At 58.5% G+C, this 23,292-nt stretch overlaps 2 protein-coding genes across 7 annotated transcripts; both read right to left on the bottom strand.

The window, feature by feature from the left end:
• Positions 1–703: 703 nt before the first annotated feature.
• On the bottom strand, positions 704–9,543 carry LOC136787490 (maestro heat-like repeat-containing protein family member 7). 3 transcript variants are annotated; one of them, XM_066984770.1, is made up of 19 exons: positions 8,266–9,541; positions 7,582–7,652; positions 7,259–7,387; positions 7,039–7,118; positions 6,737–6,860; positions 6,357–6,446; positions 6,166–6,270; positions 5,767–5,944; positions 4,934–5,040; positions 4,422–4,571; positions 4,050–4,204; positions 3,550–3,688; positions 3,131–3,268; positions 2,710–2,886; positions 2,154–2,309; positions 1,783–1,884; positions 1,471–1,573; positions 1,173–1,232; positions 704–869 (listed from the first exon to the last, which is right to left on the bottom strand). In XM_066984770.1, the coding sequence occupies exons 1-19, from the start codon at positions 8,663–8,665 to the stop codon at positions 742–744; spliced, it is 2,592 nt and encodes an 863-aa protein (XP_066840871.1). In that variant the 5' UTR covers positions 8,666–9,541; the 3' UTR covers positions 704–741. The 3 variants fall into 3 exon arrangements, with proteins under 3 accessions (XP_066840871.1, XP_066840873.1, XP_066840872.1); XM_066984772.1 differs by lacking the exon at positions 1,783–1,884 and having other exon boundaries at positions 8,266–9,543; XM_066984771.1 differs by lacking the exon at positions 6,357–6,446.
• A 3,267-nt stretch (positions 9,544–12,810) lies between these two features.
• Positions 12,811–22,996, bottom strand: LOC136787493 (maestro heat-like repeat-containing protein family member 7). Of its 4 annotated transcripts, XM_066984779.1 has the most exons (19): positions 21,878–22,991; positions 21,194–21,264; positions 20,871–20,999; positions 20,651–20,730; positions 20,349–20,472; positions 19,969–20,058; positions 19,778–19,882; positions 19,379–19,556; positions 18,546–18,652; positions 18,034–18,183; positions 17,662–17,816; positions 17,243–17,381; positions 16,824–16,961; positions 16,403–16,579; positions 15,847–16,002; positions 15,476–15,577; positions 15,164–15,266; positions 14,866–14,925; positions 12,814–14,562 (listed from the first exon to the last, which is right to left on the bottom strand). In XM_066984779.1, the coding sequence occupies exons 1-19, from the start codon at positions 22,239–22,241 to the stop codon at positions 14,435–14,437; spliced, it is 2,556 nt and encodes an 851-aa protein (XP_066840880.1). In that variant the 5' UTR covers positions 22,242–22,991; the 3' UTR covers positions 12,814–14,434. The 4 variants fall into 4 exon arrangements, with proteins under 4 accessions (XP_066840881.1, XP_066840883.1, XP_066840882.1 ...); XM_066984780.1 differs by lacking the exon at positions 15,476–15,577 and having other exon boundaries at positions 12,811–14,562; positions 21,878–22,996; XM_066984782.1 differs by lacking the exon at positions 16,824–16,961 and having other exon boundaries at positions 12,811–14,562; positions 21,878–22,995.
• Positions 22,997–23,292: the final 296 nt, after the last annotated feature.

The following is a 23,292-nucleotide window of genomic DNA, read 5'->3' as shown; positions in this document are numbered from 1 at the left end:
GCTAGGCAAGGAGACGCTCGCCTGCTGCCCCGAGCAGATCTGGACTTCCATCCCCCCGTCGCTGAGATCCACTCCTTCTGCCTGATGGCCAGAGGGTAGGGGATCCTCCATTTCCTCTGCTGTGTCTGCCTGACGCATCTGTCCCAGGGATGGCAGAGTGCAGTTCAACCTTCTCCAACTCCCTGGTGCTCCTCAGCCTGCCCACCTCCTCCCGAAGCTCTGTCAGGAAGCTGAGCAGTTCTTCTACCTGGGCGCACCTCCCACAGGTGTACTCACCGCTGCCCTCAGACCATGACAGAACACGCAGCCACACAATGCAGCCCGAGACCTGGACATGAGGAAAGGGCCTCGAGTTGTGCCAGGGGATGTTTAGATGGGATGTCAGGAAGAATTTCTTCATGGAACGGGTGGAACTGGCTGCCCAGGGCACTGGTGGAGTCCCCAGAGCTGGGGCTATTAAAGAAATACATGGACTTGGTGCTAAGGGCCGTGCTTTTGAGGGTAGTGTTAGCTGAGGGTTGGACTTGAGCTGAAGGGCCTTTTCCAACCGCAGCGGTTCTGTGACTCTTTCATTGAGTAGGCACCAAGCAGTCACCGGGCCCAGGGAAAAGACGTCCTTGGTAGCCTCCAAGTTAGCTCAGCGTCACGGCACCGAGTCACTTGGAAGGAGCTGCTGGAATAATGAGACAAGAAGCCGGTTCTATTAAGATATATATTGATGTTTTGAGGAGTGCTGCGTGGCTAGAAGCACCACAGCTGTCGAAATCTCCGTCCTGACGTTCTGTTACGCCTTGACGCCAGGATCATGATGGTCTGAGCTGCCAGGCATCTGACCATGGGTTCCACATCCTTCCCTGAAGACCGGAGGACTGCCAAAGAAAGAAGAGCAGAGATGAAAACCCACTCCTTGCAGAGATCCCCAGGCATCCCCTGCAGACCATGCCAGCCCCACTCGACTCTTCCCTTTCGACACTCAACCCTTTCAGCAGCACTGCCCAACTCCAGGCTGGGAGGGCATTCCCTGACATGCCGGGCTCCCCCGTCTCCTCTCCCTCCTTCCTATGCCTGCGTTGCTCCTCCGCCCCGAAGCATTTCCCTGGAGCAGGGCAAGGCATGGGGGCCTCTGCCCCTGTCCCCCCAGCCCTAGCACACACACCACTGCCCTCACTCACCGCTGATGATTTCATTCTGCTTCTCCTCGCTCTGGTCCCCGGAGTAGCGCGCAGCAAGCCCTAGACACAGAGTTCCCATCAGAGCCCCGCTCCCCAGCACGCTCCCAGCAGCGCAGCCCCTGGCCTGGCCAGCCAGGCTGTGCCCCCTCCTGCACCCCAGCAAGGTCATTGCCCGAGGGGGGCTGGAGCAAGGGCCCAGTCGGGGGGCTCTGGGGGCAACAGGGCTGCGCCTCGCTGCCAGGGCAGTGCCTGGGGCTGCCAAAGGCTGCCCAAAGAGGGACCCAGGGGCTGGGCTCACCAATGAACCTGACGGCCTCAAGTCGCAAGACGGTCTGGGAGTCCTGCAGGTAGGGCTGGCTCTGCTGCAGGTATTCTTCTACTCTGCCTCCGTCCTGCTGCAGCTGGAGAGAGAACACAAGGTCACGGGGCTTGCAGACCCTCCCCAGGGTCTCCTCCAGCATCCTGGGGGCAGGGAGGGCAGAGGGGCCTGCAGAAGAGCCCCCTGGGGCTCTATGCTGGAAGGAAGGGAGCGAGGATGCGGCTGCAGGCAGCGGGCTCTGGCCGGGCACGTTTGCCCAGCTGGGGCTGGGGCCTGTGGGGTCGTCCTTACCAAGCACTCCCCGATCCTGCAGGTCTGTTCCGTCTGGGCCAAGTGCTTGAGTTCTTTGCGTCGCAGAAACTCTGCAGCGACGACGAGAGCTTCCCCAGAGGCCTGTGGAGCAGCAGAGGTTGGGACATGGCAGCACAGCCTTGGGAAGGAGACCCTCTGTCCCCTCCTCTTGGCAGGGCTGCGAGCCTTTCCCAGCGCGTTCCGGGAGGCTGTGGTGGGGGACGGCGTGCACGGGGTTCCATGGCCAGGGCAAGGACACGGGACAGCCGCCATCGGAGGCAGCTCACGCTGCCGGCCAGGGATCCCCCAGAGCATCCCTGTGGTGTCGGCACACCCTCGCCCACGTAACTGGTCAGCTCTGAGATCTGTACCTTTGCTACGCTCTCACTCTGGTCTCTCATCCGAAAGTAGAGTGGGAGAAGGCTGCTGTGCACTGTCCTCTTCAGTGCCCTCTTCCTTTGCCGCAGCACAGCCTCCGTCACGGCTTGGAAGAGGCAGATGGAGTGCTCCCGCACCTGGCTGGACTCCTGGCAGGGAGGAGGACAGGATGAATTTCAGCAACAGCTGCTGCCCGCCCATGGGGAGCAGGGGCATTAGCGTGGCTGACGCGAAGGGAGATCGCAGAACTGGGAGATGCTTCGGCGCTGGATCCTTCCCAGAGGAGCTGCTCAGCAGCCCTGCCGGGGCAGCTGCAAGGCCTGGTGCCCGTGAAAGGCAACGCAGTCGGTTGCCAGCACAGGCTGCCCGCCAGCCACCCCACTTTCGCCACCGGCCGCACCAGCCATGTCCAAGCAGAGCTCCCCAGCGGCTGGGCTGACGAGGAGACTGGCGAGGCCCTGCCTGAGTGCTGCCCACAGGGCCGGGCTGAAGGGCAGCCCTCATTACAGGGGGCCCAGCTGAGGGCTCGGGCTCCCGCAGCACACTTACGTGGTCAAAGAGTGGCAGGAGCTTCTCAGCCAGCTGCAGAGCCGTGCGACCGGCCTCTCTCCTCTCCACACGAGCCATCACGTTCCGCAGCACAAGCAGGGCCTTCAGCACGACGTCTGCGTTGGTGTCCTGCAGGGCCTCCAGGATGTCTGGCAGCACGACCTGAATTTTTCTTGCCTGTAGGAAAGACACAGTTTCCCTTCCGTGAAGCCGTGAGAGACCACCCTGGGCAAAGGGCTCTGGTTCCTGAGCACCAGCCTCCTGCCTTGCTTCCTGGCAGCTGGCATGGCAATCGCCTCCTGCAAGCAGTGGCCGCGGGCGCACTACAGGGATGCGGGGAGAGCAACGGGGAGGGACGGGAGGGCAGAAGAGCAAAGCCCCAGGCTGCCAACATGGCTTTGCTTGACGATGGCCCGCTCACCTTCTCAGGGCTCTCTGACACGGTGGAGAGCCCTTTGAGAGCCATCAAGCGCATCGCTGGGCTTGGGTGCTTCAGGTAACTCTGCAGGTGCACTGGGTTACCAAACTCCTCTTCCGAAACGTGATTCTGGGCCAGCATCTGCAAGAAAGAGCAGGGGGAGCCTGGCAGGGCCTGCAGGGCTCCCTGCAGCCTCTTCTTCTCCCGCCTTTGGGCAGGGATGGAGCAGCGCGAGCTGGCACCAAAGGCACCAGGCGCGGCTGGTTACGGGGGCTTGCCGGCCCTGCCGGCCCCAGGGACGATGTGTCCGTACGCCCTGGGGGAGCTGGCAGGTTGGGGGTAGATGGGGACAGGGCTGTGCCTGTGTGCCTGAAGGGCCACGCGCAGCCCTGCTGGGAGCAAGGTTTCATCTGGGAACTCACAGCCAAGCGACGGATGCAGGTGTCTTCTGTGACCGCGGTGCACCAGTTGCGCAGTGGCAAGTCTTCCATCAGCGCGTTTAAAACCTTCTGCAAGGTCTGCGGCATTGCCAGGACCACCTCCCACATGCCCAGGGCAGTGCTGCAAGCACAGAATACTCTGTCAGTGGGGCTGCCTCAGCCGCAGGGCCACGGCCCGGGCCAGCCCCGTAGGACCCAGGCTGTCCTGCAGCCCCTGTGACTTGGGGAGCGCTGGGGGCCCAGCCTGGGCAAGCAGGAAGGCTCTGAGCTGGCGTTCCCTGGGGGCAGGGGGGCTCTGGGCTGCCTTGGACAGCTGGGCTGCTGCAGCCCTGGCTGGCCCAGTGGGGCTGGAACACGTTGGTGGGATGGAGGGCTGTGCTCCTTGGGGATGCCCTGCCGTTTGCCATGGCTCTGGCAAGCAGAGAGTCTCCAGGTGCATCTCCCGACGTGGAACAAGCCCTCAAGGATGTTAAGGCCAGGACCTGTCACTTGGCGGAGAGAACTGCAGCAGGTTCTTGACTTCTTCCCTGGACATCAGGTTGGTCAGCTGGAGAAGCAGGGAGTCCAGGCAGCGCCGCGCTGATGCCGTGTGGATGCTGTCCAGGTTTTTCCTGATGCGCTCCATGATCGTTGGCACCTGGGGGGACAAGGTGGGAATGGTGTGTCCACCGGACTGCAGCCATTTCCACAGCTGCCACTGAAAGTTTGTCCCCTTCCATTGCTCTCTGCTGCCTTCACGTGGCTTCTGGAGCCCAAGAGACCTCGATGTGCGAGGGAGGCAAGGAGGGAGGGAGGGATGGAGGAACAACGCCTGAAAGAGCTCAAGGGCAGGGCAATGGCCACAGGCCACTTACATCTGTCAGCCAGTACTTGGGGTCCTCCAAGGCTGTGTCCAGCACGCTGCAGGCGCCCTGCTTGTCATGGACGCTGGAGTCTTGTAAAGCTTCAAGGGCTGTGAGGATGATGTCCAGCCTCTCAGAAGGGAAGAGGTATCCTCCAAACGCCTGTGGGAAGGAGGAGGGGAGGGAGGACATGCCGCACTGAGTGTCCCAAGGGTGCTGCTTAGCTGAGCAGCAAGGGCAGCTCCGGAGAGAGGGCCCTCAGGGGGAGGGAGTGAGGATGGGGCGTACGGGGACAGAGTGCTGGCCCTGCAGGTAACCAGGGCTTGCTGGTGGCCAGGAGGGCTGGAGCTGCTGCCGGGACACAGGGGAGCAGCCTTCGCATAGCCCCAGCTTCGGGACAAGAGGAACCCTCTCAGCAGGGCGAGGGAGGCCGTGCCAGCCCCAGCGGTTCTGGACCCCTTTGCTCACACGAGTTGCCTGCTGATGCTACGGACAAGATTCCCAGCAAGGCCAGAGCTCATTACCTCGGCAATCTCACAGGGAAAGGACATTACAATCAATGGAAATGTCGCATCCTTCAAACTCTTGTGTGTCTCTGCGTAATTTTCCATGTCCTTTGTCAGCGAGCATTCTAAACAGGGGGAACACCGAAGAGTCAGTAGGGAAGAGCATCTTTGCCAACAAGCTTGCCAAATGGTGAAAAGCACTTTCACTAGGAATGGCTGAGGAGGGAGGCTCAGACCCATGCTGAGGAGAGTGGTGGGCAGGGATGTAAAGCACAGGGTGACGGCTGCTGGGAGCAAGAGGGACCTCAGGGATGATGCAGAAGGAGGAGAAGCAATGGCGCTGGGTGCCGTGGGGGTAGCAGCGTGTCACAGACCCCTTCTGCTCGGGGTCGGGATGTGCAGGAAGCTCCCTGCCATCTGCTTGCAAGACGGCAGGGAGCAAACAGTCAAGGAGAATTCTGGAGGGCGTCACCATCCCTGGTGATGCACGGCTGGCTCTGCTGTTCACTCCTCAGGGAAGATGTGGTTTGGGAAGTGGCAATCGATTGATGGCTTAGACTGGGGAATACCGCGAAACGGCGTGGTAGGTGAGCTGGGGAGGGTTGAGAAGGACAGCAGCAGAGAACTGCTCCTGGACATGAGGTGAGCGTTTAGCTTCTGTGGAAAACGATAGCCAGAGTCCTGCGGGAAGCTGCTGTGAGGAGCAGAGGAGGTCAGGGACCCTGGCAGACTTTCATGGACAGCCTCCACCAAGCAAAAGAACAATCCTTCACAATACTCGGGGAAAAGAAGCAGACATACCAGCAGATGTCTGTGTGCAGACGGACGCTGCCCACCACACCTTCTCTTACCTCTTCCATCTGAGATGATTTTGTAGAAGCGAAAAAGAGCATCAAAAGCTGTGCAACTGACGGAATCTGTGCCACAGCTGACAATGAAGAGGTGGCCCAGCAGCTGGCCCAGGATGGGGATGTAGAGCTTTCTGAGATCTTTGTGGCTGTCCTTGTGTTTTTCATTGTAGTCTGAGATCTGGGGGAGGGAGGGAGGAGAGACAAAGGGCTTAGTGGAGGCAGAGCCGGCCCCTGAGAGAGCAGGGCCTGGGGAGGGAAGAGCAGGGGCAAAGGAGGGACGAAGAGCCTTGCTTCAGGGTGCTGAGGCCCTCACATGCACCCAGGCTTGCCTCGCAGGCACCCCTGAGTGGCAGGATGCTCTGGGATGCACGAAAGGGTCGGGAATTCCTTGTTCCTTACCTTGGCCACAAAATGTGAGAGGATGAAGTCACTCAGCCTCTCAATCCTCGTCACAGCTCTCTCACACACAGATGAGTTTTTGGAGCCAGCAAAGTCCAGCAGCACCTGCAAGGAGAGAAGTTGCTGGGCTGACAGGGGTCTGCAAATGTGACCTGAGAGGATTCTTTGGAAATTCTTTGCAAATGCCAAACCTCCAAGATATTCTGCAACTCTGCGCTGATGCTGGCGGTGGGACAGTTGCGTACGAAGGCCGCCAGCATGGGGTCCATGGCATTCATAGTCTGCAAGGAGGACAGATGATCACTGAATTATTTCTGTGGCCCTTCTCAGCCCCAGGAGCTGGCTCTGAGCCCCTCTGGAGCCCAGGGGTGGCTTTGGGGCTAAAAAGCTGCTGCGTGCAGACCTCCTGCAGCACTGGATCAGGCCAGGGAAGGGGAAGGGGAAGAAGGGATGAGGCTGGGAAAGCAAATCTGGGCCCCGGCCCTGCACTGGTCTCCAGTTGTCTCAGCACGGGGAAGCAAGGCAGCAGCTCAGCAGGACTGGGGGTGCCGGTACCTCGCCCAGCACATACCTTGGTGTAGAGCGCTCTTTCTGTCTCTGGCACATCCGACTCCGGAGGCAGAAAGAAGACGCTCCTGTAGCACGCGTTCCGGAGACTCTCCTTTTTGCCGTGCAGTGCTCTCGGCACGGTGTTGCTGAGGGAGAGAGAGAGAGGAGCCTGTTGGACGCAGTGCCTCGAGGCTTATGAAGGAGGACACGGACCTCCCTTGGCCAGGCATCCCTGGGAGGGACGGGCAGCCTCCCTGCCAGCTTCAGGGCCACCAGGACATTGCCCTGGGGATGTGCTGGCCCAACCAGGGGCTGGGCACTCACCTGAGGACGGCGATGGTCTCCATGGCCTTCTGCCGAAATTCTGTGCGCAAGCTGTCCATGGGCTCCTTTTCCAGCAGCGCCTGCAGAGCACAAGCGGGATGAGACCTTGCAGCTGCCGGCACCCAGCACCAGCAGAGCCAGCGCTGCCCCAGCCCCGGCCTCCCAGGGGGCTGGTGCCGGGGGTCTTGCCCCTTCCCCAACCCGCCGCACATCCTCTCACCATGATGTTCTCCACCAGCTTATTTTTGCGGCAGAAGGCATGCAAGTCCAGCGTCAAGCCCTTCTCCGAAACAGTTCTGCACAGAGCGCAGATTTTGCTGAGGAACAGCATCTTCTGCGCCTCCTTGTCCTGGCAGCCACAAAGACACCAACAGAGCGTTAGGGGGACACCCACGGCCAGCAGGACCAAAGCCTTGAGGGGTCTGGAGCTGTGTGGGACGCCCGGAGGCCACGGCTCTGCCCAGCCAGCAGCCCTCCAGCAGCCCCGCAGCAGAGCCGTGGCAGCGCCAGGAGCACGGCTGCGATGCAAGCGGTTGCCGTTACCTTTTCTGTGCCGCGGACATAAGCCTCGATGAATTCCATGGCCGAATCTTTGCACAGTTTCCTTGCCTTATCTGGAAAGGAGGAAAGCAAAGAGTGCTGCAGAGAGGGGCTGAATGCAGGAGTGAGGAGAGGAAGGGCCCCAGCCCCAGAAGGACGTGGGGAGGCCGCGAGGATGCCCAGAGGCTGCAGGAGCTCTGCTGGGAAGAGAGGCTGAGGGAGCTGGGCTTGTGGAGCCTGGAGAAGGCTGCGGGGGGACCTCGCTGCGGCCTCCCAGTGCCCAAAGGGGCCTCCAGGAAAGCTGGGGGGGATCTTCATCAGGGAGTGCAGCGACAGGACAAGGGGTGACGGCTTTAACCCAAAAGAGGGCAGGTTTCTTTCGGGCAGGGAGGGATTTCTATCCTTCACGCCCAGGGTGGTGAGGCCCTGGCGCAGGCTGCGGTGCCCCCTCCCTGGCGCTGCCCACGGCCAGGCTGGGTGGGCTTTGGGCAGCCTGGGCTGGGGGGAGGCGTCGTGATCGCTGACGTCCCCCCCAGCCCAAAGCGTCCTGGGATTCTGTGGTGCTGTGGAGGAAGCTCAGCACCGTCGGGCCCACCCGCCGGGTTAGCCAGGAAAGGAGTCCTGGAGTCAAGCAGGGGTCTCGCTGTCCCCAACCCTCCCCACCCCATCCCCGTGACCCTGACTCACTGGGATCCAGCAGCTGCGACTCGTCCTTGCTGTCCGCTGCCGGGCTGCTTTCCGCGGCCGGGCTGCTTTCCGCGGCCGGGCTGCTTTCTGCTGCCGGGCTGCTTTCCGCTGCCGGGCTGCTTTCCGCTGCCGGGCTGCTTTCCGCGGCCGGGCTGCTTTCCGCTGCCGGGCTGCTTTCCGCTGCCGGGCTGCTTTCTGCGGCCGGGCTGCTGCCCTCTGCCAGCAAGCTGTCCTCTGCTGGCCGGCTGCTGCCCTCAGAAGACCAGGTCTCCTGCCAGGCCAGCCTGGGCTTCTTGGGGGGCATGCCTCCCTCCTCATCGGATTCAGAAGGAGACTTTGGCTTGCGAACACGGCCCTTCAGGATAAAACGGCGGCTCCTGTGGGCGGGCGGTTGCGGCATTGCGGGACGTGGGCTGTGCTCGGGGACTCCTCGAAGGCCCTGTGCTCCTGCCCTGTCCGTCACTGCCGTGCACCGACACTGAGGGTCCGAGCCACGGCTGCACTCTTATAAGGCGGACCCCTGGGGTGTCATCAGGTGATGTCACAAAGGGTCCCAGTGTGACACGCGCCTGGGCTGGGTGGGTCCCGGGCGTCCGGGCGCCGTACGTTCGCGGGCGGCACCAAGCTGGGCAGGAGGGTTGATCCGCTTGAGGGCAGGAAGGCTCTGCAGAGGGATCCGGACAGGCTGGATCGACGGGCCGCATCCAGCTGCGTGGCATTCAAGGCCAAATGCTGGGCGCCACACTTGGAATCCTAGAATATCCCGAGCTGGAAAGGGGCAGACCTGAAGGGATGAAAGACACGGTCTCCTGATGGCTCTTGAGCAGAAGGCGCCCCGAGACACGCGCCTCAAGCCAGCCAGCAATTGGCCACTGCGCAAAGCTCATCATTAGCGTTGTAGCCAAGTTAATTTATCTCCACCTTGCTCACCTGGCATCAGCCAATTTTTCACCCTAAACAGCATGCATTTATCTAGCTGTACAACGGACATTTTGTCCAGAAGGATACTGAGAGAAACAGTATTGAAAACTTGATGGAAATCCAAAACCTGGCTTCCCTTGGTCAACTAGATGGGTGATGTTGTCATAAAAGGAAATTAAGTTTGTTAAACAGGACTTTCCCCTCATGAACCTTGGTGGGCTGTGACCAATGACTGCGTTGCCTTTCAGGTGTTTTTCAGTAACGCCCAGGACAGTTCTCTCCATATTTTCACTAGGCTCTGAAGAGAGACTGGCAGGTCCGTAATTATCAGGCTCTTCTTTCTTGCCCTTCTTGAAAGCTGTCACAACGATTGCCAGCCTAGTGTCAACTTGGACCTCTCTGGGCTCCCAAGACCGTTGAAAAATAATTGAGAGAGGTCTCACAAGGACATTATCATAGAATCATAGAATCGTAGAATATCCCGAGTTGGAAGGGACCCATAAGGACCATCTAGTCCAACTCTTGGCACCGCACAGGTCTGCCCAAAGTTTAGACCGTGTGACTAAGTGCACAGTCCAATCGCTTCTTAAATTCAGACAGGGTTGGTGCAGTGACTACGTCCCTGGGGAGCCTGTTCCACCATGCGACCACCCTCTCGGTGAAGAACCTCTTCCTGATGTCCAGCCTAAGCTTCCCCCGCCTCAGCTTAACACCATTCCCGCGGGTCCTATCACTGCTGTTTACGCTGAATAGGTCACCTGCCTCTCCACTCCCCTTCGCGAGGAAGTTGTAGAACGCGACGAGGATTAGTCGGCCCTCTGAGAACCCTGGGATGAATCCCCTCAGGCCCCATAGACTCATATGCATCCAGGGTGGGCTTGGCTGGGAGGTTTTTGTTACTGCAGTCACGGCCCTCCAACTCTGGGCCCCTTGGGTCCCAGAGCCCATCACTGCTCTTGAAGACAGAGGCGACAAAGGCATTAAATGTCTCTGCTTCACCTGTGTCCCTGCTTGTGAGGTGACCAGCCTCATCAAGTAACGGACCGATGTTTCCTCTAGTCCTCCTTTTGCTGTTAACATATTCAATACATATATATATATATATATATTTATATGTCTGTGTTGTCGCCCACAGTACTAGCCAGCTTCACCTCTGAGCTTTGGCCGCACGAATTTTCTCCCGACAGAGGCGAACAGCACCTCTGTAGCCCTGCCACGTCACCCGACCTCGCTTCCAGTGGCCACACGCTTTCTTTTTCCCCTTAAGCTCTAGAAGAAGATCCCTGCTCAGCCAAGCTGGCCTTCTGCCCCGCCTGCTTGACTTCCGACATTTTGGAATCGCCTGCTCCTGTGCTCTTAGGAGGTGGTGCTTAAAAAGATGGACCCCGATACCTTCCCAAGCAGCTTCTCAGGGGACCTTCCCAACTAGTTCCCTCAGCAGCCTGAAGTCTGCCCTCCCCGTGTCCAGAGTTCACAGAACTGGAGGGGTTGGAAGGGACCTCAAGAGACCATCGGGTCCAACCCCCCTGCCAAAAGCAGGTTTTGTGGCAGTTTTCCTCCTGTCACCAAAGATTTTAAACTCAACTGCTTCCTGATTGCCATGGCCAAGATGGCCGCCGATCACCACGTCCCATGGGGCTGTGGCCTCTCAGATTATTTTTGCCTATGTTGTCCTGGTTCCAGTTAGGACACAGTTAATTTTCCTCACAGGAGCTGGTAGGGTGCTATGTTTTGGATTAGGCTGAGAAGAGCGCTGGTAACATGCTGATGTTGTGATTGTCGCAGAGCAGTGTTTACACCAGGCCAAGGCCTTTTCGGCTTCTCGCTCTGTCCTGCCAGCGAGCAGGCTGGGGGTGCAGCAGGAGCTGGGAGGGGACAGACCCAGGACAGCTGACCCAAACTGGCCAAAGGGGTATTCCATACCATCTGGCGTCATGCTAAACAATATATGGGGGTGGCTGGCCGGGGTGGGGGGCCGGCTGCTCGGGGATAGGCTGGGCATCGGTCAGCGGGTGGTGGGCAATTGCACTGTGCATCACTTGTTTCATACACATTATTGGTAGGAGTACTATTATTATTATTATTATTATTATTATTATTATTATTTTCCTGTCTTAATAAACTGTCTTTATCTCAACTCACAGGCTTCACTTTCCCGTTTCTCTCCCCTATCCCAGAGAGGGAGGGGGGAAGGTGGGCGAACGGCTGTGTGGGGTTCAGCTGCCGGCCGGGTTAAACCACAGCACAGTGTTCTTCTTTTGGCATCACACTGCCCACCACATCCCACAGACCCCAGGAAAAGCCCCGAACCAGACATGGGTGTGCAGGATCTCCCCTCCAGTAGCTGGTATCAGGCCTTGGCCCTCCTGCTTCATCAAAATATTTCTCATCACAGTGCCTTTGACTATCTGTAATCATGGCCTCCAATTATCTGCTCTAACAAGTTCTTGGGGAGACTCTCTTAGTAACGGCCCTCAGCGGGGCCCGTTAACACTCCAAGTCACTTCAGCTTTTTCTTCTGACTTTACTTTCTCAATCGCTTGCATCATTCTCCTCTCGGTACCTGAGCTTCATAAATTCAGCACCAAAATACACCGTGGAACTCATTAAAATGAAGAAACTCCTAACGCTTCTTACATAGTTTTGTTCAAGACTTGTACAGCTAATTGGAGAGCTTTCATGGTGTAGTTAAGGAGGAAGATTTCAAAGAGCACCTAATAAAATTTTTTTCTCATCTTAAAGGGTGCGTTTAGTTTAATTTCGGTTTGGAGCATTTCAGTTCACTAATTGATATTGATCCAGGGTGTCTCCTTTGGGGAACTGCATAGATAGGAAAAGCAGACTCTTGAGATCTGACACTGCATGGACAACCTTGCTCCTCCCCACCCCAGCCCTGACATTTCTCCCATTGTCTACTTGGTGCTTGCACCACTTTTCCTTACACCACACTTCTGCACCAAAGTCTGCAGCTGGATGTTACAGCTCCTTTGCACCAGCTCCCACCTGCTTTCCTTAGACACCTGGCTGCACTCAGGTGCAGAAGGGTTTTTCCTATTTCCAGCCAAAGAACGTGAAAACACGCTGCAATTATCCAGAAAACAAAGCAAGCTCATCGTGTATGCCTCCTGTGACGTTTACCTTCACAAAAGAATGACTGTAGAAGTATTTTATACTGATAGACAGGCAATTAAAAATGATAGTGTTATTATTAATCCATATCATATGAACTCAATGAGAAATGATGAGGATCTTGGTAAGGAAACAATTAGACAGACTGCTGATAGATGGACAAGCTGGGCTGCTTCTACCTGAAGCTCAAAGCAGCAACTGGGTCTGTGAGAGCAGTCTAATGATCAAAGAGTAAGGGGAGGGCAAACCAGGAGAACCAAGGGAAGTGCATAGGTCCAGACAGGCGGCTGGAAAGGGGACATTCAGCAGGGTCTGTGTAATCAAAACTTGTGGATGTGCCTGGAAGGTGAGGGAGCACACCATGCTAGACAAAGCGATGACAATGCAAGTACAGGTGAACTTCAGGATTTCTTCTCCAGCGATGAATATACATCCTGAAAATTCACATTTCTTCATGATAGAAATTACACACAAAGCGTGTAATGTTTTATAAAGAGGATTGAAACATTTGAGGTGACGAGTAGTTGCTCTTTTACCCAAGTACTAAAGAAATTACTGGGTATTCAGGCAGAGCTCTGCTGTCAAGACAGTAAGCAAGCAGGACATGCGAGAGACCAGAGCCCTTTGGAGGATGCAGATGGAGCCAGGTGGAGATACCAGAGCATGTCCACTGCCAGCAGTGGTCTTTGTCCCAATAACGCCAGCCCAGCCCAACACATGAGACCCCTTCAAAGACAACACCCTTGTTCAGTGGGTTCTTGGGATTCACCTAAAGTTGAAATGGCCACTGGAAGACCCAATATACTCTCCCTTATTCCTAGTTAGCAGCTGAACAGCCATTTACCATCAGGGGTCATCTGTGGCAATCTCAGGCTGAAAGACTCAAGAGCAGGACACTTCAAAGGGCTGAGGCAGAACCCATCAGCTTACCCCAGTTTGTGAATCATCCCCTTCCAACAGGGATATGAAAGTAAATAGTGTGAAATGACCCGTCAGGTCAATGCACAGAGTACGGGACAGTCCTACATACTGTGCTGTAGTGGTAGAAGGCAAAAAGCATTGCATTGTGCCTCTGTGATTCAGATAATCACAGGTTATCTGAAAAATCACGTTGGACGATTTCCTGTACTTATTTTTCTTTATTATTATTTCCCAGGTATTTCTCCTTCTTCTTCTTGTTCTTCTTGTTCTTCTTCTACTACTTCTTCTTCTTCTCCTTCTTCTCCTTCTTCTCCTTCTTCTTCTCCTTCTCCTTTCTACTAATTATTCTTTTTTTTCCCCTCATTCTTTCATTTTCCTTTAGAACGAGGCTTCCAGTAGAGATAACGAAAATAAAGAAAGCATCAGAACTTCACTGGTCTCAGCTGCCATCTCTTCCCATCTCCTCTGGAGCTGGGGGAGCAGCTCCAGCATGCAGGAGGGGCTCGGGTCCAAGAGCCCAGCTGCCACATGGAGGAGCAGCCCCGGTGGCCCTCGGGGCTCCACCTCACTGCCCGCTGGGCTCTGCCTCTCTGCTGCCTTTGGGTCGGGGCTGCTGCTTCCCTGGAGCCGTGGCCATGGCCAGCAGCAGGACGTGGCCTTTTCACTGCTGCTCTCTTTCGGCTTCCACATTGTGATTCTTGTCCCTGGATAAGCCCTCAGATCTCATGTATGTTGGTGACACTCCTGTTGTCTCTACAGTGACATCCCTGTGGCTGCAGGCAGCAGCAGGCAATGTGCAGCCCCGGGTCACAGCTGGCCTCCCTGCTAGCAGCACAGTAACAAAAGGGGCTGCTCAGGGCAAACCCAGAAGCCTGGAAGCCTCTTCCAAATGTGGCCTGGAGCTATTAAAGAAATGTGTGGACTTGGTGCTAAGGGCCGTGCTTTTGTGGTGGGCCTGGTAGTGTTAGCTGACGGCTGGACTTGAGCTGAAGGGCCTTTTCCAACCGCAGCGGTTCTGTGGCTCTTTCATTGAGTAGGCACCAAGCAGTCACCGGGCCCAGGGAAAAGACGTCCTTGGTAGCCTCCAAGTTAGCTCAGCGTCACGGCACCGAGTCACTTGGAAGGAGCTGCTGGAATAATGAGACAAGAACCCGGTTCTATTAAGATATATATTGATGTTTTGAGGAGTGCTGCGTGGCTAGCAGCACCACAGCTGTCGAAATCTCCGTCCTGACGTTCTGTTACGCCTTGACGCCAGGATCATGATGGTCTGAGCTGCCAGGCATCTGACCATGGGTTCCACATCCTTCCCTGAAGACCGGAGGACTGCCAAAGAAAGAAGAGCAGAGATGAAAACCCACTCCTTGCAGAGATCCCCAGGCATCCCCTGCAGACCATGCCAGCCCCACTCGACTCTTCCCTTTCGACACTCAACCCTTTCAGCAGCACTGCCCAACTCCAGGCTGGGAGGGCATTCCCTGACATGCCGGGCTCCCCCGTCTCCTCTCCCTCCTTCCTATGCCTGCGTTGCTCCTCCGCCCCGAAGCATTTCCCTGGAGCAGGGCAAGGCATGGGGGCCTCTGCCCCTGTCCCCCCAGCCCTAGCACACACACCACTGCCCTCACTCACCGCTGATGATTTCATTCTGCTTCTCCTCGCTCTGGTCCCCGGAGTAGCGCGCAGCAAGCCCTAGACACAGAGTTCCCATCAGAGCCCCGCTCCCCAGCACGCTCCCAGCAGCGCAGCCCCTGGCCTGGCCAGCCAGGCTGTGCCCCCTCCTGCACCCCAGCAAGGTCATTGCCCGAGGGGGGCTGGAGCAAGGGCCCAGTCGGGGGGCTCTGGGGGCAACAGGGCTGCGCCTCGCTGCCAGGGCAGTGCCTGGGGCTGCCAAAGGCTGCCCAAAGAGGGACCCAGGGGCTGGGCTCACCAATGAACCTGACGGCCTCAAGTCGCAAGACGGTCTGCGAGTCCTGCAGGTAGGGCTGGCTCTGCTGCAGGTATTCTTCTACTCTGCCTCCGTCCTGCTGCAGCTGGAGAGAGAACACAAGGTCACGGGGCTTGCAGACCCTCCCCAGGGTCTCCTCCAGCATCCTGGGGGCAGGGAGGGCAGAGGGGCCTGCAGAAGAGCCCCCTGGGGCTCTGTGCTGGAAGGAAGGGAGCGAGGATGCGGCTGCAGGCAGCGGGCTCTGGCCGGGCACGTTTGCCCAGCTGGGGCTGGGGCCTGTGGGGTCGTCCTTACCAAGCACTCCCCGATCCTGCAGGTCTGTTCCGTCTGGGCCAAGTGCTTGAGTTCTTTGCGTCGCAGAAACTCTGCAGCGACGACGAGAGCTTCCCCAGAGGCCTGTGGAGCAGCAGAGGTTGGGACATGGCAGCACAGCCTTGGGAAGGAGACCCTCTGTCCCCTCCTCTTGGCAGGGCTGCGAGCCTTTCCCAGCGCGTTCCGGGAGGCTGTGGTGGGGGACGGCGTGCACGGGGTTCCATGGCCAGGGCAAGGACACGGGACAGCCGCCATCGGAGGCAGCTCACGCTGCCGGCCAGGGATCCCCCAGAGCATCCCTGTGGTGTCGGCACACCCTCGCCCACGTAACTGGTCAGCTCTGAGATCTGTACCTTTGCTACGCTCTCACTCTGGTCTCTCATCCGAAAGTAGAGTGGGAGAAGGCTGCTGTGCACTGTCCTCTTCAGTGCCCTCTTCCTTTGCCGCAGCACAGCCTCCGTCACGGCTTGGAAGAGGCAGATGGAGTGCTCCCGCACCTGGCTGGACTCCTGGCAGGGAGGAGGACAGGATGAATTTCAGCAACAGCTGCTGCCCGCCCATGGGGAGCAGGGGCATTAGCGTGGCTGACGCGAAGGGAGATCGCAGAACTGGGAGATGCTTCGGCGCTGGATCCTTCCCAGAGGAGCTGCTCAGCAGCCCTGCCGGGGCAGCTGCAAGGCCTGGTGCCCGTGAAAGGCAACGCAGTCGGTTGCCAGCACAGGCTGCCCGCCAGCCACCCCACTTTCGCCACCGGCCGCACCAGCCATGTCCAAGCAGAGCTCCCCAGCGGCTGGGCTGACGAGGAGACTGGCGAGGCCCTGCCTGAGTGCTGCCCACAGGGCCGGGCTGAAGGGCAGCCCTCATTACAGGGGGCCCAGCTGAGGGCTCGGGCTCCCGCAGCACACTTACGTGGTCAAAGAGTGGCAGGAGCTTCTCAGCCAGCTGCAGAGCCGTGCGACCGGCCTCTCTCCTCTCCACACGAGCCATCACGTTCCGCAGCACAAGCAGGGCCTTCAGCACGACGTCTGCGTTGGTGTCCTGCAGGGCCTCCAGGATGTCTGGCAGCACGACCTGAATTTTTCTTGCCTGTAGGAAAGACACAGTTTCCCTTCCGTGAAGCCGTGAGAGACCACCCTGGGCAAAGGGCTCTGGTTCCTGAGCACCAGCCTCCTGCCTTGCTTCCTGGCAGCTGGCATGGCAATCGCCTCCTGCAAGCAGTGGCCGCGGGCGCACTACAGGGATGCGGGGAGAGCAACGGGGAGGGACGGGAGGGCAGAAGAGCAAAGCCCCAGGCTGCCAACATGGCTTTGCTTGACGATGGCCCGCTCACCTTCTCAGGGCTCTCTGACACGGTGGAGAGCCCTTTGAGAGCCATCAAGCGCATCTCTGGGCTTGGGTGCTTCAGGTAACTCTGCAGGTGCACTGGGTTACCAAACTCCTCTTCCGAAACGTGATTCTGGGCCAGCATCTGCAAGAAAGAGCAGGGGGAGCCTGGCAGGGCCTGCAGGGCTCCCTGCAGCCTCTTCTTCTCCCGCCTTTGGGCAGGGATGGAGCAGCGCGAGCTGGCACCAAAGGCACCAGGCGCGGCTGGTTCCGGGGGCTTGCCGGCCCTGCCGGCCCCAGGGACGATGTGTCCGTACGCCCTGGGGGAGCTGGCGGGTTGGGGGTAGATGGGGACAGGGCTGTGCCTGTGTGCCTGAAGGGCCACGCGCAGCCCTGCTGGGAGCAAGGTTTCATCTGGGAACTCACAGCCAAGCGACGGATGCAGGTGTCTTCTGTGACCGCGGTGCACCAGTTGCGCAGTGGCAAGTCTTCCATCAGCGCGTTTAAAACCTTCTGCAAGGTCTGCGGCATTGCCAGGACCACCTCCCACATGCCCATGGCAGTGCTGCAAGCACAGAATACTCTGTCAGTGGGGCTGCCTCAGCCGCAGGGCCACGGCCCGGGCCAGCCCCGTAGGACCCAGGCTGTCCTGCAGCCCCTGTGACTTGGGGAGCGCTGGGGCCCAGCCTGGGCAAGCAGGAAGGGTCTGAGCTGGCGTTCCCTGGGGGCAGGGGGGCTCTGGGCTGCCTTGGACAGCTGGGCTGCTGCAGCCCTGGCTGGCCCAGTGGGGCTGGAAAACATGGGTGGGATGGAGGGCTGTGCTGGTGGAGTGACAGGCTGCTGACCTGTCACTTGGCGGGGAGAACTGCAGCAGGTTCTTGACTTCTTCCCTGGACATCAGGTTGGTCAGCTGGAGAAGCAGGGAGTCCAGGCAGCGCCGCGCTGATGCCGTGTGGATGGTGTCCAGGTTTTTTCTGATGCCCTCCATGATCGTTGGCACCTGGGGGGACAAGGTGGGAATGGTGTGTCCACCGGACTGCAGCCATTTCCACAGCTGCCACTGAAACCTTGGCCCCTTCCATTGCTCTCTGCTGCCTTCACGTGGCTTCTGGAGCCCAAGAGACCTCGATGTGCGAGGGAGGCAAGGAGGGAGGGAGGGATGGAGGAACAACGCCTGAAAGAGCTCAAGGGCAGGGCAATGGCCACAGGCCACTTACATCTGTCAGCCAGTACTTGGGGTCCTCCAAGGCTGTGTCCAGCACGCTGCAGGCGCCCTGCTTGTCATGGACGCTGGAGTCTTGTAAAGCTTCAAGGGCTGTGAGGATGATGTCCAGCCTCTCAGAAGGGAAGAGGTATCCTCCAAACGCCTGTGGGAAGGAGGAGGGGAGGGAGGACATGCCGCACTGAGTGTCCCAAGGGTGCTGCTTAGCTGAGCAGCAAGGGCAGCTCCGGAGAGAGGGCCCTCAGGGGGAGGGAGTGAGGATGGGGCGTACGGGGACAGAGTGCTGGCCCTGCAGGTAACCAGGGCTTGCTGGTGGCCAGGAGGGCTGGAGCTGCTGCCGGGACACAGGGGAGCAGCCTTCGCATAGCCCCAGCTTCGGGACAAGAGGAACCCTCTCACCAGGGCGAGGGAGGCCGTGCCAGCCCCAGCGGTTCTGGACCCCTTTGCTCACACGAGTTGCCTGCTGATGCTACGGACAAGATTCCCAGCAAGGCCAGAGCTCATTACCTTGGCAATCTCACAGGGAAAGGACATTACAATCAATGGAAATGTCGCATCCTTCAAACTCTTGTGTGTCTCTGCGTAACTTTCCATGTCCTTTGTCAGCGAGCATTCTAAACAGGGGGAACACCGAAGAGTCAGTAGGGAAGAGCATCTTTGCCAACAAGCTTGCCAAATGGTGAAAAGCACTTTCACTAGGAATGGCTGAGGAGGGAGGCTCGGACCCATGCTGAGGAGAGTGGTGGGCAGGGATGTAAAGCACAGGGTGACGGCTGCTGGGAGCAAGAGGGACCTCAGGGATGATGCAGAAGGAGGAGAAGCAATGGCGCTGGGTGCCGTGGGGGTAGCAGCGTGTCACAGACCCCTTCTGCTCGGGGTCGGGATGTGCAGGAAGCTCCCTGCCATCTGCTTGCAAGACGGCAGGGAGCAAACAGTCAAGGAGAATTCTGGAGGGCGTCACCATCCCTGGTGATGCACGGCTGGCTCTGCTGTTCACTCCTCAGGGAAGATGTGGTTTGGGAAGTGGCAATCGATTGATGGCTTAGACTGGGGAATACCGCGAAACGGCGTGGTAGGTGAGCTGGGGAGGGTTGAGAAGGACAGCAGCAGAGAACTGCTCCTGGACATGAGGTGAGCGTTTAGCTTCTGTGGAAAACGATAGCCAGAGTCCTGCGGGAAGCTGCTGTGAGGAGCAGAGGAGGTCAGGGACCCTGGCAGACTTTCATGGACAGCCTCCACCAAGCAAAAGAACAATCCTTCACAATACTCGGGGAAAAGAAGCAGACATACCAGCAGATGTCTGTGTGCAGACGGACGCTGCCCACCACACCTTCTCTTACCTCTTCCATCTGAGATGATTTTGTAGAAGCGAAAAAGAGCATCAAAAGCTGTGCAACTGACGGAATCTGTGCCACAGCTGACAATGAAGAGGTAGCCCAGCAGCTGGCCCAGGATGGGGATGTAGAGCTCTCTGAGATCTTTGTGGCTGTCCTTGTGTTTTTCATTGTAGTCTGAGATCTGGGGGAGGGAGGGAGGAGAGACAAAGGGCTTAGTGGAGGCAGAGCCGGCCCCTGAGAGAGCAGGGCCTGGGGAGGGAAGAGCAGGGGCAAAGGAGGGACGAAGAGCCTTGCTTCAGGGTGCTGAGGCCCTCACATGCACCCAGGCTTGCCTCGCAGGCACCCCTGAGTGGCAGGATGCTCTGGGATGCACGAAAGGGTCGGGAATTCCTTGTTCCTTACCTTGGCCACAAAATGTGAGAGGATGAAGTCACTCAGCCTCTCAATCCTCCTCACAGCTCTCTCACACACAGTTGAGTTTTTGGAGCCAGCAAGGTCCAGCAGCACCTGCAAGGAGAGAAGTTGCTGGGCTGACAGGGGTCTGCAAATGTGACCTGAGAGGATTCTTTGGAAATTCTTTGCAAATGCCAAACCTCCAAGATATTCTGCAACTCTGCGCTGATGCTGGCGGTGGGACAGTTGCGTACGAAGGCCGCCAGCATGGGGTCCATGGCATTCATAGTCTGCAAGGAGGACAGATGATCACTGAATTATTTCTGTGGCCCTTCTCAGCCCCAGGAGCTGGCTCTGAGCCCCTCTGGAGCCCAGGGGTGGCTTTGGGGCTAAAACGCTGCTGCGTGCAGACCTCCTGCAGCACAGGATCAGGCCAGGGAAGGGGAAGGGGAAGAAGGGATGAGGCTGGGAAAGCAAATCTGGGCCCCGGCCCTGCACTGGTCTCCAGTTGTCTCAGCACGGGGAAGCAAGGCAGCAGCTCAGCAGGACTGGGGGTGCCAGTACCTCGCCCAGCACATACCTTGGTGTAGAGCGCTCTTTCTGTCTCTGGCACATCCGACTCCGGAGGCAGAAAGAAGACGCTCCTGTAGCACGCGTTCCGGAGACTCTCCTTTTTGCCGTGCAGTGCTCTCGGCACGGTGTTGCTGAGGGAGAGAGAGAGAGGAGCCTGTTGGACGCAGTGCCTCGAGGCTTATGAAGGAGGACACGGACCTCCCTTGGCCAGGCATCCCTGGGAGGGACGGGCAGCCTCCCTGCCAGCTTCAGGGCCACCAGGACATTGCCCTGGGGATGTGCTGGCCCAACCAGGGGCTGGGCACTCACCTGAGGACGGCGATGGTCTCCATGGCCTTCTGCCGAAATTCTGTGCGCAAGCTGTCCATGGGCTCCTTTTCCAGCAGCGCCTGCAGAGCACAAGCGGGATGAGACCTTGCAGCCGCCGGCACCCAGCACCAGCAGAGCCAGCGCTGCCCCAGCCCCGGCCTCCCAGGGGGCTGGTGCCGGGGGTCTTGCCCCTTCCCCAACCCGCCGCACATCCTCTCACCATGATGTTCTCCACCAGCTTATTTTTGCGGCAGAAGGCATGCAAGTCCAGCGTCAAGCCCTTCTCCGAAACAGTTCTGCACAGAGCGCAGATTTTGCTGAGGAACAGCATCTTCTGCGCCTCCTTGTCCTGGCAGCCACAAAGACACCAACAGAGCGTTAGGGGGACACCCACGGCCAGCAGGACCAAAGCCTTGAGGGGTCTGGAGCTGTGTGGGACGCCCGGAGGCCACGGCTCTGCCCAGCCAGCAGCCCTCCAGCAGCCCCGCAGCAGAGCCGTGGCAGCGCCAGGAGCACGGCTGCGATGCAAGCGGTTGCCGTTACCTTTTCTGTGCCGCGGACATAAGCCTCGATGAATTCCACGGATGTGTCTTTGCACAGTTTCCTTGCCTGATCTGGAAAGGAGGAAAGCAAAGAGTGCTGCAGAGAGGGGCTGAATGCAGGAGTGAGGAGAGGAAGGGCCCCAGCCCCAGAAGGACGTGGGGAGGCCGCGAGGATGCCCAGAGGCTGCAGGAGCTCTGCTGGGAAGAGAGGCTGAGGGAGCTGGGCTTGTGGAGCCTGGAGAAGGCTGCGGGGGGACCTCGCTGCGGCCTCCCAGTGCCCAAAGGGGCCTCCAGGAAAGCTGGGGGGGATCTTCATCAGGGAGTGCAGCGACAGGACAAGGGGTGACAGCTTTAACCTAAAAGAGGGCAGGTTTCTTTCGGGCAGGGAGGGATTTCTATCCTTCACGCCCAGGGTGGTGAGGCCCTGGTGCAGGCTGCGGTGCCCCCTCCCTGGCGCTGCCCACGGCCAGGTTGGGTGGGCTTTGGGCAGCCTGGGCTGGGGGGAGGCGTCGTGATCGCTGACGTCCCCCCCAGCCCAAAGCGTCCTGGGATTCTGTGGTGCTGTGGAGGAAGCTCAGCACCGTCGGGTCCACCCGCCGGGTTAGCCAGGAAAGGAGTCCTGGAGTCAAGCAGGGGTCTCGCTGTCCCCAACCCTCCCCACCCCATCCCCGTGACCCTGACTCACTGGGATCCAGCAGCTGCGACTCGTCCTTGCTGTCCGCTGCCGGGCTGCTTTCCGCTGCCGGGCTGCTTTCCGCTGCCGGGCTGCTTTCCGCTGCCGGGCTGCTTTCTGCGGCCGGGCTGCTTTCTGCTGCCGGGCTGCTTTCCGCGGCCGGGCTGCTTTCTGCGGCCGGGCTGCTGCCCTCTGCCAGCAAGCTGTCCTCTGCTGGCCGGCTGCTGCCCTCAGAAGACCAGGTCTCCTGCCAGGCCAGCCTGGGCTTCTTGGGGGGCATGCCTCCCTCCTCATCGGATTCAGAAGGAGACTTTGGCTTGCGAACACGGCCCTTCAGGATAAAACGGCGGCTCCTGTGGGCGGGCGGTTGCGGCATTGCGGGACGTGGGCTGTGCTCGGGGACTCCTCGAAGGCCCTGTGCTCCTGCCCTGTCCGTCACTGCCGTGCACCGACACTGAGGGTCCGAGCCACGGCTGCACTCTTATAAGGCGGACCCCTGGGGTGTCATCAGGTGATGTCACAAAGGGTCCCAGTGTGACACGCGCCTGGGCTGGGTGGGTCCCGGGCGTCCGGGCGCCGTACGTTCGCGGGCGGCACCAAGCTGGGCAGGAGGGTTGATCCGCTTGAGGGCAGGAAGGCTCTGCAGAGGGATCCGGACAGGCTGGATCGACGGGCCGCATCCAGCTGCGTGGCATTCAAGGCCAAATGCTGGGCGCCACACTTGGAATCCTAGAATATCCCGAGCTGGAAAGGGGCAGACCTGAAGGGATGAAAGACACGGTCTCCTGATGGCTCTTGAGCAGAAGGCGCCCCGAGACACGCGCCTCAAGCCAGCCAGCAATTGGCCACTGCGCAAAGCTCATCATTAGCGTTGTAGCCAAGTTAATTTATCTCCACCTTGCTCACCTGGCATCAGCCAATTTTTCACCCTAAACAGCATGCATTTATCTAGCTGTACAACGGACATTTTGTCCAGAAGGATACTGAGAGAAACAGTATTGAAAACTTGATGGAAATCCAAAACCTGGCTTCCCTTGGTCAACTAGATGGGTGACGTTGTCATAAAAGGAAATTAAGTTTGTTAAACAGGACTTTCCCCTCATGAACCTTGGTGGGCTGTGACCAATGACTGCGTTGCCTTTCAGGTGTTTTTCAGTAACGCCCAGGACAGTTTTCTCCATATTTTCACTAGGCTCTGAAGAGAGACTGGCAGGTCCGTAATTATCAGGCTCTTCTTTCTTGCCCTTCTTGAAAGCTGTCACAACGATTGCCAGCCTAGTGTCAACTTGGACCTCTCTGGGCTCCCAAGACCATTGAAAAATAATTGAGAGAGGTCTCACAAGGACATTATCATAGAATCATAGAATCGTAGAATATCCCGAGTTGGAAGGGACCCATAAGGACCATCTAGTCCAACTCTTGGCACC

This window comes from Anser cygnoides, chromosome 29 (assembly GCF_040182565.1).
Source record: "Anser cygnoides isolate HZ-2024a breed goose chromosome 29, Taihu_goose_T2T_genome, whole genome shotgun sequence".
NCBI lineage: Eukaryota > Metazoa > Chordata > Aves > Anseriformes > Anatidae > Anser > Anser cygnoides.
Note: the sequence above shows the minus strand (reverse complement) of the source record. Positions and strands in the feature narration are given on the sequence as shown.

Excerpts from the sequence above, each read along its gene's own strand:
- LOC136787493 (XM_066984779.1), bottom strand. The coding sequence starts at position 22,241 with ATGCCGCAACCGCCCGCCCACAGGAGCCGCCGTTTTATCCTGAAGGGC. Across the intron at positions 21,265-21,877 it reads GTCGCAGCTGCTGGATCCCA|ATCAGGCAAGGAAACTGTGC; the intron begins GTGAGTCAGGGT and ends CCTCCTTTCCAG. Across the intron at positions 16,003-16,402 it reads TCCTGCCACTCTTTGACCAC|GAGTCCAGCCAGGTGCGGGA; the intron begins GTAAGTGTGCTG and ends CCTCCCTGCCAG.
- LOC136787490 (XM_066984770.1), bottom strand. The coding sequence starts at position 8,665 with ATGCCGCAACCGCCCGCCCACAGGAGCCGCCGTTTTATCCTGAAGGGC. Across the intron at positions 7,653-8,265 it reads GTCGCAGCTGCTGGATCCCA|ATAAGGCAAGGAAACTGTGC; the intron begins GTGAGTCAGGGT and ends CCTCCTTTCCAG. Across the intron at positions 3,269-3,549 it reads CCTGCATCCGTCGCTTGGCT|ATGCTGGCCCAGAATCACGT; the intron begins GTGAGTTCCCAG and ends TCTTTCTTGCAG.